The sequence below is a fragment of the Heteronotia binoei genome, chromosome 6, assembly GCF_032191835.1.
Source record: "Heteronotia binoei isolate CCM8104 ecotype False Entrance Well chromosome 6, APGP_CSIRO_Hbin_v1, whole genome shotgun sequence".
Taxonomy (NCBI): Eukaryota; Metazoa; Chordata; class Lepidosauria; order Squamata; family Gekkonidae; genus Heteronotia; species Heteronotia binoei.
This window is the reverse complement of record NC_083228.1, coordinates 30778303-30791826: the sequence shown is the minus strand read 5'-3', so window position 1 is coordinate 30791826 and position 13524 is coordinate 30778303. Positions and strand designations below refer to the sequence as shown.

Sequence of the window (13524 nt, the reverse complement as noted above, 5' to 3'; positions counted from 1 at the left end):
CCGTTTGAAGGTGATGGTGACTGGATAGTTGACCCTGCTTTTGCGCAAGTAAATTTGTTCCAGGGAATGCTATTCTAGGACTTTAATTTGTAAATTACATCATAAGAACATAAGAGGAGCCCTAAAGGGATATTGGGCAGTGGTTCATGAAATGTTGGGAAAAAATGATGTTATTGAATTTACCTTTTAAACATGAATTTTTTTATTGAATATTCCACCAGAGAAAATGGAGTTTAATTGTAGATATCTAGTATTACATGTAATTACGGCTGCCTGTTGGAAAAAGGATGTAGCACCATCAATGGAAGAACTCTTGATAAAAATTTTCGAGAGAGTGGAAATGGGTATTTTAACAGAACGCTTTAGAGAAAATGGCAAAAATGAGATAAAAGAACTTTGGGAGCCATTTTATGATTGGCTAGAGAAGAAGTGAAAGTAGGCTCTGTAACTTTCTTTTCATTACTTTATTTTGTATCTATTCTTTTTACTTGTGAGAGAAGATGGTGGTATAGACACTGGTATACTAATGATTAATAATGATGAAAGGAACAGAAAAAGTATGTGATTGCAGACTATCAGAAATGATTTAATGATGACTTATGGGATTTCATGTGAAAATATTAAGTGTAAGATAGAATGGAACACTGTATTGTGAAATTATTTTTTTCTTCCCCTTCAAAAATCCAATAAAATGCTATTGAAACAGTACATAAGAGGAGCCCTCTTAGATCAGACCAGTAGTCCATCTTGTCCAGCATCTAGTCCAGCATTCTGTTTCACACAGTGGCCAACCAGTTACTCCAGAAGACTGGAGGCCCTCCTGATGTTGCCGCCTGGCACTGGTATTCAGGACTCTGAGCGTAGAGGTTCCTTTCAGTCACTATAGCTAGAAGCAACTGATAGTCCTGTCCTTCATAAATATGTTTAATCCCTTTTAAAGCCTGTTCACACATCTACACCTATACATTGATGCTTGCCCACTGGTAAATTCCACATCCATCTATCTATCTATCTATCTATCTATCTATCTATCTATCTATCTATCTATCTATCTATCTATCTATCTATCTATCTATCTATCTATCATCTATCTATCTATCATCTATCTATCTATCTTCATCATCAACATCTAACTTAATTTATATACTGACCATTCCCTAAATAGGGCTCAGGGCGGTGTACAGCAGTCTAAAAATCACAGCACTAGACAACAATTTTAAAAATAAACATCCCAGTAAAATTTGTAACAATGATACAATTCAAGCAGATGATGGTCAAAATCCAACTGTGCAACTGCCTTGGTGGGAGGGGGTGTGTGAGAGTGCCAGCCAGGTGGGCACCGTTGATGTCCTCAACCAAAAGCCTGGCGAAACATCTCTGCCTTACAAGTTCTGTGAAACAGTAACAAGTCCCACAGGGCACAGATGTTACTCCTCAGAGAGGACAGCCAGATATCTCTCAGGCCAGAGACCACAAGCAAGTTCTTATCAGCTGAGCGTGGTGCTCTTTGAGGGGTATTCTGGGAGAGGTGGCCCTGAAGATACGTGGGATCATTAAGGGCCTTAAAGGTAAACACCAAAACGTTGAACCTGATCTGGTGCTCAACTGGTAACCAGTGCAGCTCATACAGCACAGCTTGAATATGCGTTGATTGTGGGGTCCCTATGATGACCCATGTTGCTGCATTTTGGACTAGTTGGAGCTTTCAGGTCAGTCTCGAAGGTAGGCCTACATAGAGCGAGTTACAGTAGTCCAATCCAGAGATGACCATTGCATAGATTATTGTGGCAAGGTCAGGGTGGGACAGGTAGGGGACCAGTAACAACAATAATACATATCAAGCTTCAGTGGAGAGCCTTGCTCTAGTAGAGGAAGGCATACTGCAGTGGAGGGAGGCACCTTACTTAATGGAATTTGAAGGAAATATGAGGTAAAAATGTAAGACGTAACCCTGACCTGGATAGCCCAGGCAAGCCAGATCTCATCAGATCTTGGAAGCTAAGCAGGGCCAACTCTGGCAAGTACTTGGATGGAGGACTTCCTTGAAATATCCAGTCAAGAGGACAAGGGCAGGCTCTATTCAGCCACCTTTTTGAGTATCCTCCAGGCCCCGAGTAGGAGTCACTCACCAGAGGTCAACATGACTTCCAGGTATGGGGACACACCCCTAAAAATATACAAAAAAAAAAGACATCAGGGATCCGAATGTGATGACCTATGCTAATGGGTGCCTACTTGCTTCTTGAGGATAAATCCAAATAGTTGGAAGAGAAGAAGAATGGGGAGCTTCAGACGTCTCCCTTCCAACAGTCTAACCACTTGAGCTTTGAACTCATCCTAGCCATGTACCTGCAACTTCACCAGACTACTTATGTCTCTGGGCTTTGCAGCTTTTTTTATGGTAGTTCAAGGAACAAGCTCTCACTTTTCTTTGGAAACTTAAACCAAAGCAAAGATCCTGATTCAGTTTTTCTCTCTTTTTGGTCGACCCAAGTATGGTTTAGTAGACCTCAGGAGGCATCATTACCTTTGTGTCCATGAAGTATACCTGTTCAGAAGCAGCTGCCCTTGTGGTTGGAAGGATGCTTGACTTGGAACCTCCCCACATTTTTTGGTTGACCCACAACTTGGCAGCCATTTTGTAATTGACATCATCCTAATGGGCAGCTACTTAGTGGTGGTGCCCACTACCCTTTACCAACATTCCAGAAGTACCCATGGGTTCAATAAGATTTGGGTCCCCAGATAGGAAAAAAATCAACTTCAAAGATAGGCTGTCTCTCTCACAAAGCTGAACATCATGGAGACTAATGACTGCTAGTTGCAGAACTTCCCAGAGGCCATCAGGAATCTGTCCACATTCATCTCCCTTCAGGGTAGAACACCTTGGTTCAGCTCTCTACTCCTGTGGAGGTTTTGAGTTCCTGTCAGTCTAAACTTCCCCTGGGCAATATTGAACCATAACAGAGATGTCTTAGAGCTTTCTTCCATCCCTGAACCATTCTGCATTGGATCAGCACAAAACACCAAGTAAAACATATGTCCTGCCATGTGTGTAGAAGCTAAGATGAACTGGGATAGTCCCCATGGTTGTCATTGTGGCTATGAGGTCCTGAGCTACAGTTAGAATCACAGAGCTGGAAGGGGCCATACAGGCCTTCTAGCCCCACCAGCCTAGAGTATCCCTGACAAGTGTTTGTCCAGCCACTGCTTAAAGACTGCCAGTGAGGGATACCGGGAGAAAAGTATCAAAGTTCTGAGATTGCAGAAAGGCAATATATCTGATCCTAACAATTGCTATACAATTTCAGAACTGCACCTACATTGTGATGGAAGAATAGTTAATTAAAAACATAATTTCAGTGGAACAGGGAGGTTCAGGAAAGGTAAAATTACAAAAGATCAAAATTTTGTGCTGTTCCAGCTGGTTAACAAATAGATCTAGGGTTCAAAGGAACAACTATATACAGCTATGTGATGAACTGGAATAAACTGTGGTTGAAATTATGGAGTACAACAATAGTGATAAAGCAGAGATGCATTTTAGCTACCTTACTGTTTAATTTGTTTGTAAATGATTTGATTTTCGAATTATGCAATACTGTTTATTTTCCCTTGTAGGCTATATTGCTTGCTAATGATGCAGTTGTCATTTATACATGTTGGTTTGAGATGGCTACTGAGACATTATGTGCTGATTTGTTAGAATAAACCGCTAAATATCTTCTAAAATTAGGACAGTTAAGTTTGGGAGCCCTCCTATGTAGGCTGAGAGCTTACTTGATTGCCAAAGTAATTGAAAAAGTTTACAGCTTTAATTATTTGGAGGATGTATTTTCAGCAAGAGGTACTTATAATTACTGTCTAGCAAATCCTATGCTGAGAGCTTTGAAAATCTCAGATTCTTTGTTTTGTAAGAAGTAAAAAGGGAAGTTTGATCTTGCCATATTTTAGAGCTTACGTAGGGACGGTCCTCTCCCAGGTTGTCTTAGGGGACTGTGATTTGAGGTCTGAGGGAGACAGAATAACTGGAAATATCTCAGACTTTAAAAGAAGACCCTTTACTTAGTATCCCACCTAGTACACCTACAGCAATGAAAAGAGTGATGGTTGGATTTATGCCTATGAAGTTCCATACTCTTATGTATGTTATATTTTATGTATTACTATAAACTCAAAAATGGATGAAAATACATGACCAGAAAAATGTTTCCTGAAATAAAAGGATAAATCTAAAAATAACTGGAGTTAAAACTGGAGTGCAGACTTAAAAGGCAGGCATCTGATATTGATCCCCAGAATCTAAAATACTGGATTAAAAACAGGGTTTTTTTTAAATTAATAGAATGAAGAACTATTTCTTTAATCATGACATTGAGTTGGTTTGAATTTCTTTTTCTCTCACTGTATATTTACTTCATTAAAATTGATCATTTTATTTATTTATTTTATCATATTTGCATCCTGCCCTCACCAAATGGGCTGAGGGCAGCTAACAACAGTTAAAACAACATAAAAATTAAAAACAGATATACAATAAAAGTCATTTCATACAAATTACAGTCCATAAAAATCCAAGATGGTTATTGATATTGCTAGCTGCTATTTAGTGCTCTACACATGTTCTTGTGAGCTATTTTTGTGATTTAACTTATTTTTCTTGAGATAAAACTTTTTGACATTGAGGTTCCAGTGTATGGCTTTTCAATATCTTAAGGGGCAAATTCAGAAAATCCCAGTAGAACAGTGGTTATGTTATCTGGTAGAGCTTGAGCCATCAAGAACATTTATTCATTATGCCAGATATACAAAACCCAGGGACAGACTCATAGAGAAACTATTATAAACTATCGGAATGACCAAGACCAATGACGTCTCTTGTCCAGTGGAGACGTCAAACAAGACAGGACTTAGGGAGACCCAATCTCAAATCTCCCTTTTATTGAATAAAAGCAGCTTTTAAAGGGTTCTGATTTGGATCACAGCTGCAGTTCTGGGGTGGGGAATTTTCACCATGCACAGTTTTTCCAGTGCAGATCTTGTGCCTCTCTCATGTTCTTGCTATTCATTCCAAGGGAAAAGCGTACAGGTACTTGTATGTTTCCCTCCAGGGACACTTGCATAACATTGATGAAATCTCTCTACTCCGGCACAAGAAAGAGAGAGAGAGGAAGAGAGAGAGAGAGAGAGAGAGAGAGAGAGAGAGAGAGAGAGAGAGAGAGAGATGTGAAGTGCCATCAAGTTGCTTCCAACTTACAATGACCCTATGATTTATTGCCTTCCAAAACCCAAATATGTGGGGAGACTCTGATCAGGGATATCCTAACTTTAGTTTGACCATTTATAGAGCTGCCATATTTGTTAGATCTGTGGGGAGATTTGCCAAAACAAGTGGAAATGACTGAAAATGTGTACATGCATTTATGTTCTGCCTTCTTTTGTCCTCCAAAGAAATTTTGATGTTATGGGTTTCATTTCAATTGCTGTAATAACTGTTGAAGGTTTGTGACGATCTCAGTGCCCTTTTGCTGATAGGATAGCTTGATGTTATTTTTATTTTTTTTTAATGTAATAATGTTTCCAGATTTGAGTAAAAAGAGAGATTTTTAAAATATTTATTAGTAGAAGGAGGAAGATTTTCCTGGCTAGGATGACAAAGTTACTGTAAAGAACAGTCCTAATCAGGCCTATTCAGAATCCTACATGGGTCTACTAATGGGGTTTCCTCCAAGGAAAATGTCTTTAGGATTGTGCTAGTAGTCTGATAGACATTTTGTATGTGACTTCCATGCTGAAATCAGAATATTAATGATGATATTGTTGGCAATTCATTTAAAACTCATAGATTTCCCCCCAGCATTTTCTCTGCAGTGTAAACATGAAGAAAATATTTCTAGATAATGTCACAAAAGCCTCATAATCCTTTCTTTACTTTAAACCTTCACTTCCTTAATGAGTTTCCCGTTCGCCATACAGTTAATCCCATTATATGGGGTAATGGTGGTTAATTTGTCTGGTACCAAATGACTTCATATCCAGCAGAGGGCAGTGTTTGGAAGGCAACTAAATCAAATGTCTTGAATTAAACTGAATTGTCAAATCTTAAATGTCTGAACTTGGAATAAATTACAGAGATTTAAATGGAACTCACTTCCTTCTGAACACCTAAGTAGGCTCACTTCTCAAGGTTGTGAGAAGCAGACATCTTTTAGAAGCTGTAATTCTTGAAGAATGTGTTGTCTCCTCCTATCAGAAATTAATTACATAGAAATACAGTTGGTACGCTAATTAAACAATATTGTGTACTGGAATGTTTCTTCTACTTCAAGCAGCAATTTGCTTGTGTGAATACTTGCAGTTAAGGTTGTCAGGCCCTACCTTGCTGCCAGAAGTGATGTAATTATGCCAGGCACATTGCACACAGACACTCTGACATTTCAGTATAAAACTCTATGGTGCCATAGAATTTTATGCCAAAATGCTAGAGCGTCCTGGTGCGATTACATCACTTCCAGTGACATCATTGCACTGGCTATGTCGGGCACCAACAGAGCTGTTTGAGGGTGGGGCTCCACCCGGCAGCCAATCCTGTGCTGGCAGTTTAGAGGCCCTTAAATTGGGGGAACCCCTGCCCCCAGTGGGAACCCTACTTGCAGTTACTCCACAGACAGTTATCCCAGTAAAATCTATGTAAATTTGGGTATAAGACTTGAGTGCCTCTCAAATCAGAGGAGACATGAAGAAGTCCTTGGTTTAAGTTGTTCTATTTTGCAAGGTAGCAAATTGTATACTAAGCATTGAAAGAGGAATGAATGAAGTGCAAAGAATCTGAATTGCCTATTTTGATTAATTGCAGAGTGATTTTTCTCTGAGGTTGACTACCCCAGGCTTAACAGTATTCCTGTACTCTTTGCCTCTTCTCAGTGTGGTTATTCACAGTATCATCCAAAGAATAGTTACACTCTTCTAAGTCCATTAACTTAAATAGATTTCAAAAGGGTGTAACTCAGCTGAGGATGGCACCCTTAGCTTCACAAATTGGATTTAGTTGCAGTCTAATTTTGGCGCTGGGACATTTCTCAGAAAGGGTCAGAAACACAACCTCATTAATTAACTTACAACTGCTCTTAAAATAGATTGTTAAGCTTGGAACTGAATCAGAATGTCCAAGCTCCTATTTTGTTGCTATTATTATTTGATTGTAGTCATGGATGCTGCATACTGTTCCTTTACAACAGTACAGGATTATTAGCTGCTTATCAAATGAAATCTGGAAGCCATGTGCCAAGGATGGCAGTGTCTGATTGCACCACCTTTCTGTGAACATTAGGCAAAAGGGGTTCACAGTAAAATATCCATTTAAAAGAATGGCTGTTGTAGCATGAGATTTCGCTGTTTGCTGCAATGTGAGAGCCACATAAGTTGGAGGAGGACTCATAAGAGTGGAGGAGGACTTCAAACTTGAGCTAAAACGCACAGCAGAATATAAATATTTTAATAGTTGAATGAATAAACTTTTTTTGGTGGAGTTATAAGATCAGTGTAGGATCCACCCCAGAAACGGGTAGCTTCTTTTCTAGTTTCTAATTTTACATTCTTTAAGAGCTGTTTTGGATATACAAGGTGGGTCTTTGTTGCGCCATCGATTGTATCTGCTGCTGGCTAGGTACTCAAGCAATGAAATGTTAGTATGTTGCTGAATGCAGATTGGAAGCAGCAGGTCAAGGCAATTCAGTGGCACTACGTTATTTGCTAAACAGTACATCATGACCTGGAGATACAAAAAAGTGGTTTAAGTGTTTAAGCAGAAGTACAGTGCAAGGCCTATAAAAATTGGAGACATGACTGTGCTGAGGGATTTTGTGGGCAAGAGCGAGATTCTAATGTGGAACCTGGATGAAACTGTATAAGATTGGTGGTGGCTACAATTATAAACAGCTTCCAGAGGAGACTGGGTAAACATATGGAGCAGAGATCCATCGGTGGCTATTAGCCACAGCATATTGATGGAACTCTCTGTCTGAGGCAGTGATGCTCTGTATTCTTGGTGCTTGGGGGAGAAACAGTGGGATGGCTTCTAGTTTCCTGGCCCCACTGATGGACCTCTTGATGGCACCTGCGTTTTTTGGCAACTGTGTGGCACAGAGTGTTGGACTGGATGGGCCGTTGGCCTGATCCAACATGGCTTCTTTTATGTTTTTATGTTCTTAAGATTCAAGACCTGCATCACTGGAGATCTAAACTGGAGTTAAACATTCGTAGCAATTGATCTGATGTGCTAAGAGAGTCTGAGGAAGGAATCCTGGATCTAAATACTGTTAACTGAAGTTTTGCCTCTCTCTGTAGTTTCCTCTCCTGTACAGGTTGTTTAGCTCTTCCCTGGTGCTGTGCAGCCTCTGGGTGGGAAGCTGTCAGTGCTGCAAGATGTATTGGATGGTTCCTGGAAAGCTGCAGAAGAGAAATTCAGCTGCTTCAGCTGATCGTAATTGTACTGTGAATTCTTCTTTCCCTGCCTCTCCAGGATTAGAGTAGGCAGCTCTCCCCAAAAACTGCTTATTTAACATGTTAATATATATTTTTGATGTTCATCAACATATCCATGAACATTACATAAATTAAAATGAACCGCTGCCAACGGTTGGAATGTATCAAATGAATCAAACCCCGCCCCTTGGCATCTCCCCAGTTTCTGATGCTCCCTTGTTTGCTATGAACTAAATGATGAAAATTGAGAGGAAAAACTCATGAGAACGACATACATCCTAAAAGCGGTGACATGCAGAAAGAGTTCAGGGGCTTTCCTCTGGCTTGTTTTGGCAGCAGTTGACAAAATGAATAGGAGAACAGGGGAGTGATGAAATCTAGGGAGCTCTCCAGTTTTTGTTTTAGTTTTAGTTGAACATGCAAAAGTCAAATAAGCATTTACTTAAACAGATTTGCAGTGTAGTCCTAAACAGAATCATGCCCTTCTAAGCCCATTGACTTTGATGAACATAAAAGGATATAACTATGTTTCAGCTTGCACAGTGGGTCTCATTGGTATTGTGGGCCTGTAGGAAGTTACAGTCATGGTGGCAACAGTCTTCCAGTTGTCTGAATGGTATTTGGGATAGAGGGCTCCAGCATCATGTCCAGTAGGTCTGAGAACTGCAGGGCCTAGGCTACAGTTGGCAGAGTACAGGAGGATACCCATTGTGTTACATTTCAGCTTAATGTTTTAGCTTTGCTTCTCTAAGGTGACACGTCTAGAAAATGAGCAGAAATAAGAGGGAGCCTGTCAGACTTTCAGTAGATATCAATGCTGTTCTATTTATTTCTGTTCAGGATGTGTGTGTGTGTGTGGAGAGAGAGAGAGTGAGAGAGACCACTGAATTTTGGTGAGTATGTGCCCCTAGAGTGGTGCCATTGTTTTTGCCACCTATCAGTATGGCTGCCATGTGTTATTAATGCTAGCTGTGCATGCACCTGTGGAAATGGCTTTCTTTTTTAAGAGGGGTGGCATTGTATGTACACTATTCATGCATGGTACCATGAAGGAAAATATGGCAGTTGTTTGCCTGCTTTGTTGTTAGGTCCCAGGTATCTGTGACTCTTGGCAAAGTGCCTCAGAATTGCCACTCCTCTTTTGTGGCACTGCTTCATTGGCACCTAGCTGCCCTGACACTGCTGAGCTGACCCCTTGCTCAGAGCAGCAGCCCGTACAGGGGATGGAGTCCTGCAATGCCTGCTGAGTCACGAGATCAGTGGTGGGAGCTGTGGATCACATTATAGCTGTTGGTGGGCCACATGCAGCCAGCAGGTCATACATTGTGCGCCCCTAGTTAAGGTATGTTAATACCATTACATGCCCTGAATAGAAGTTGGGAAATATTGAGAGCCAGTTTAGTGTAGTGGTTAAGTGTGCAGACTCTTATCTAGGAGAACTGGGTTTGATTCCTCACTCCTCCACTTGCAGCTGCTGGAATGGCCTTGGGTCTGCCATAGCTCTCGTAGGAGTTGTCCTTGAAAGGGCAGCTGCTGTAAGAGCTTTCTCAGCCCCACCCACCTCACAGGGTGTCTGTTGTGGGGGGCGGGAAGGTAAAGGAGATTGTGACTGCTCTGAGACTCTGAGATTCAGAGTTTAGGGTGCGATGCAGATCCAATATCTTCTTCTTCTTACACTAATGGATCTGTCAGCAGTCATCATAACAAAACTGTCCTCATATTTATGTGGCCTAAACCTTGTCACTTGTTTGAAAAGCTATCTTGAGTGTTTAAATGTTGCCAGAGCCCCCTCTGTGCTAAGGTTTGAAATGGTGCCATCAGCAGTAGAAGAAGGTTATTGCATTACATTACTGTACAGGTGGCATTATATACTGCATTATTTCGTCAAATGTAGCTTCTAGAAAGGTACTGATTACCTGTACCACCCCTAGTTTTCCCCAGGGCACATTCTATCTCAACTTTTTAAAGTGCAGACGGTTAACACGCTGGCAATTATTATTGCAGGCTATCTGCTTTTATTACAGTAACTATGAACACAAGGGCTAATGTATATAAAGTTCAGCAGTCAGCAAATGATAGAGTTGATGTTATTTAATATGAATATGTTTAGCTGGACATTTTTAAGTTCATTAGGTTTTATCTGCCTTGTTCTTTATTACCATAATACCATATGGAAGTTTAAATATGCATTGTATCCATTATGACTTGCAGTCTTCAAAGGCTATTTATTTATTTTAAAACACTTATAAGTCACATTTCCTCCTTCTCAGACCCCAAGACAGATAACAGTGCATCAGCTTTACAAATCTAAAGAACATAAGAGAAGCCATGTTGGTTCAGGTCAATGGTTCATCCAGTCCAACACTCTGTGTCACACAGTGGCAAAAAAACAACAACCCAAGTGCCATCAGGAGGTTCACAAGTGGGGCTAGAAGCCCTTCCACTTTGCCCCCCCCCCCGGCACCAAGAATACAGAGCATCACTGCCCCAGACATAGAGTTCCAACAATATGCTGTGGCTAATAGCCACTGATGGACCTCTGCTCCATATGTTTATCCAATCCCCTCTTGAAGCTGGCTATGCTTGTAGCCGCCACCGCCACTATGCTTGTAGCTGCAGTGAATTCCACATGTTAATCACCCTTTGGGTGAAGAAGTACTTCCTTTTATCTGTTCTAACCCGACTGCTCAGCAATTTCATTGAATGCCCACGAGTTCTTGTATTGTGAGAAAGGGAGAAAAGTACTTCTTTCTCTGCTTTCTCCATCCCATGCATAATCTTGTAAAGCTCTATCTTGCTTAAAACATTAGATCACAATATACAAAACATCAGTCCAGATACCAACCAGCTATTTCTTAGAAATGTCATGCATGTGCCCTATGAAATGAAAAGGTTTCTGTAACTTTTTTGTAATCGAACAGGGCCTTCGTACCTCCAGGGGGAGCTCATTCCCTAGTTGTGGGGCAACTGTGGGGAAAGCACATGCTCTTGAAGGCACTTTCAGATCTAAAGAACGCAATTTATATCCAGGTTTATAACTTCAAATATGTGGGACTTGAGAGGCCACGAAGGGCTTTAATAACATACAACAGAGTTTCAGAGCTGTGCTGTTGTCACCTGAACAGTTTTTAAACTTTCTTCCAGGACTGTGGTGTCAGCAGCAGTCTCTTCCAGAACCCAGCAAAGCTCCACATGACCATTGGGACGCTGGTGCTCCTGAATGAGCAGGAAATCCAGAAAGCACAGGAGCTTCTGCAGAAGTGTCAAGAAGAGTTTGTTGAGTGAGTAAAGAAGAGACACGATGCTAATGGGTTGAGATTTTGCCAACCCCTGTAACTATTGCTAGAAAGAGACTGGTGGTTCTAGCACTGTCATAGCATGGTGGTGGTGGAAAGTGCCATCAGGCTGCAGCTGACTTCTGGCAGCCCCATAGAATTTTCAAGACAAGAGATATTCAGATGTGGGTTGCCATTGCCAGCCTCTGCGTAGCGACCCTGGTGGTCCTTGGTCGTCTCCCATTCAAATACCAGCCAGGTCAGGGCTAGATAGCATAGACTGGGAAGAAGTATGTCCCAGCTTGCCGCAATCCAGCAAGTCATTATTAGCAGTAAGCAGAAAGAGCACACAAAACAAAACCAAGGACTTAATTGTACTTTGCTCTTCATGCCAACCGAACATTTCTTTGCTTGTAGTTTTTTCTCAAAACAAGTCCACCTGTCATAGTTTTCTCTGTCTGTAGCCTGTGTTGTTTGTATGTGGAGGGGAGGTATTAGGGCATTTTTTTAAATTGGACTCCCATTCCCACCAGGTTCAGTAAGGTGGGGGGAGATGACTGGCAAGAACCCCATAATTTGAGAGAGAGAGAGAAGCTTGTTCCAAAGTAAAAACCATTTATTAAAAGAAAACCATACTGCACACGTTTTCAAGCAAGAAGCAATTTCAGTATTCATTTTACAGAAAGGAAAAAGATAAACCAATATTTATAAACCAATAGTACCCATTTATCTATTTAGGAATGCATTCCGGCACTCTGTCAAGTCCTAACCACAGTGTAGGCAGAGGGCCCTTAGCATCTCAAACACTGGTGTTAAATACCTTTAGAATCCAGATTAACTGTCAATCAAGACATCAGATGGTCCTGATGAAACCAGACCCTTCCTTTTTCTGACCAGAGTCACTGCTTTACTAGGTCAGAAATACCCTCCCTCTCAGGAGCTTGGAGCCACAGGTCTTCATATTTACTCATAAATGTAAAGGTTTTTTTTTTTTAGAGCACAGTGCAGGGCATGTTTTCAGGCTTGAACAGCCTCCTGCAATGCCTTATGGGAGACAACCAAACAGAGAGGCCTAAACAAAGTCAGGCCTCTATACAGAACTGTCCCCCCTCCCCTCCCCTCGCCTATAATTTCACCACAGGAGGGATATTTTTTCCCCAGGGGGCATGAATTGCTTTAATGTTTTTTCACTTGAAGAGTCTTTGACAAACTGCTTTTTCCCCTTCATCCCTGAGGTGCATTTCCTGAAAGGAATCTTGGTCAGAGAACATTGAAGACCTGTGAACTGTATAAGAAAACAGCCTGGATCAATGATTCCACAGTTTGGGAGTTCCCATAATCTACCATGCAAAATCACATTGCTTGATAGAATCTTGCACATTTTTCTTTTATTTGAGTTCTTTTTCTGCCAAAGACACATTTCTGTTTCCAGTATTTTTGCAAAGATTTCCTAGTGCAGTGATTCCTACCTAAGAAGTTACGATCCATCTAGAAAGACAGGCCGTAAAGCACCCCTGCAGTACTGAAGCTCAGTAATGTCCAAGGGAACCATGGGACAGGGCTGGTGGTGGTCACAATTTTTGGCTGGCCACCAAGACCAGCCAAAGTCTGAGCAGCTCTGGACTCATTAGTAGGTTTCATCATCTGCAAGTGTTGACATGGTAATGGTAGCGGATGCTGAGAATAAGGGCTGCGTGGCAGACCACAAATTGTGCTTTTCAAGGTTTTGTTCTTGTTGCAGAATAAAAAAAAATAAAATTCCTGT

At 41.1% G+C, this 13524-nt stretch overlaps 1 protein-coding gene across 1 annotated transcript in view; it reads left to right on the top strand.

The window, feature by feature from the left end:
* ASCC1 (activating signal cointegrator 1 complex subunit 1) overlaps positions 1-13524 on the top strand; it is a 109784-nt gene that overhangs the window by 29080 nt on the left and 67180 nt on the right. The window contains exon 6 of the mRNA XM_060241199.1: positions 11629-11765. Coding sequence (XP_060097182.1) covers positions 11629-11765 — 137 coding nt within the window. The remainder of the gene's footprint in view (positions 1-11628; positions 11766-13524) is intronic.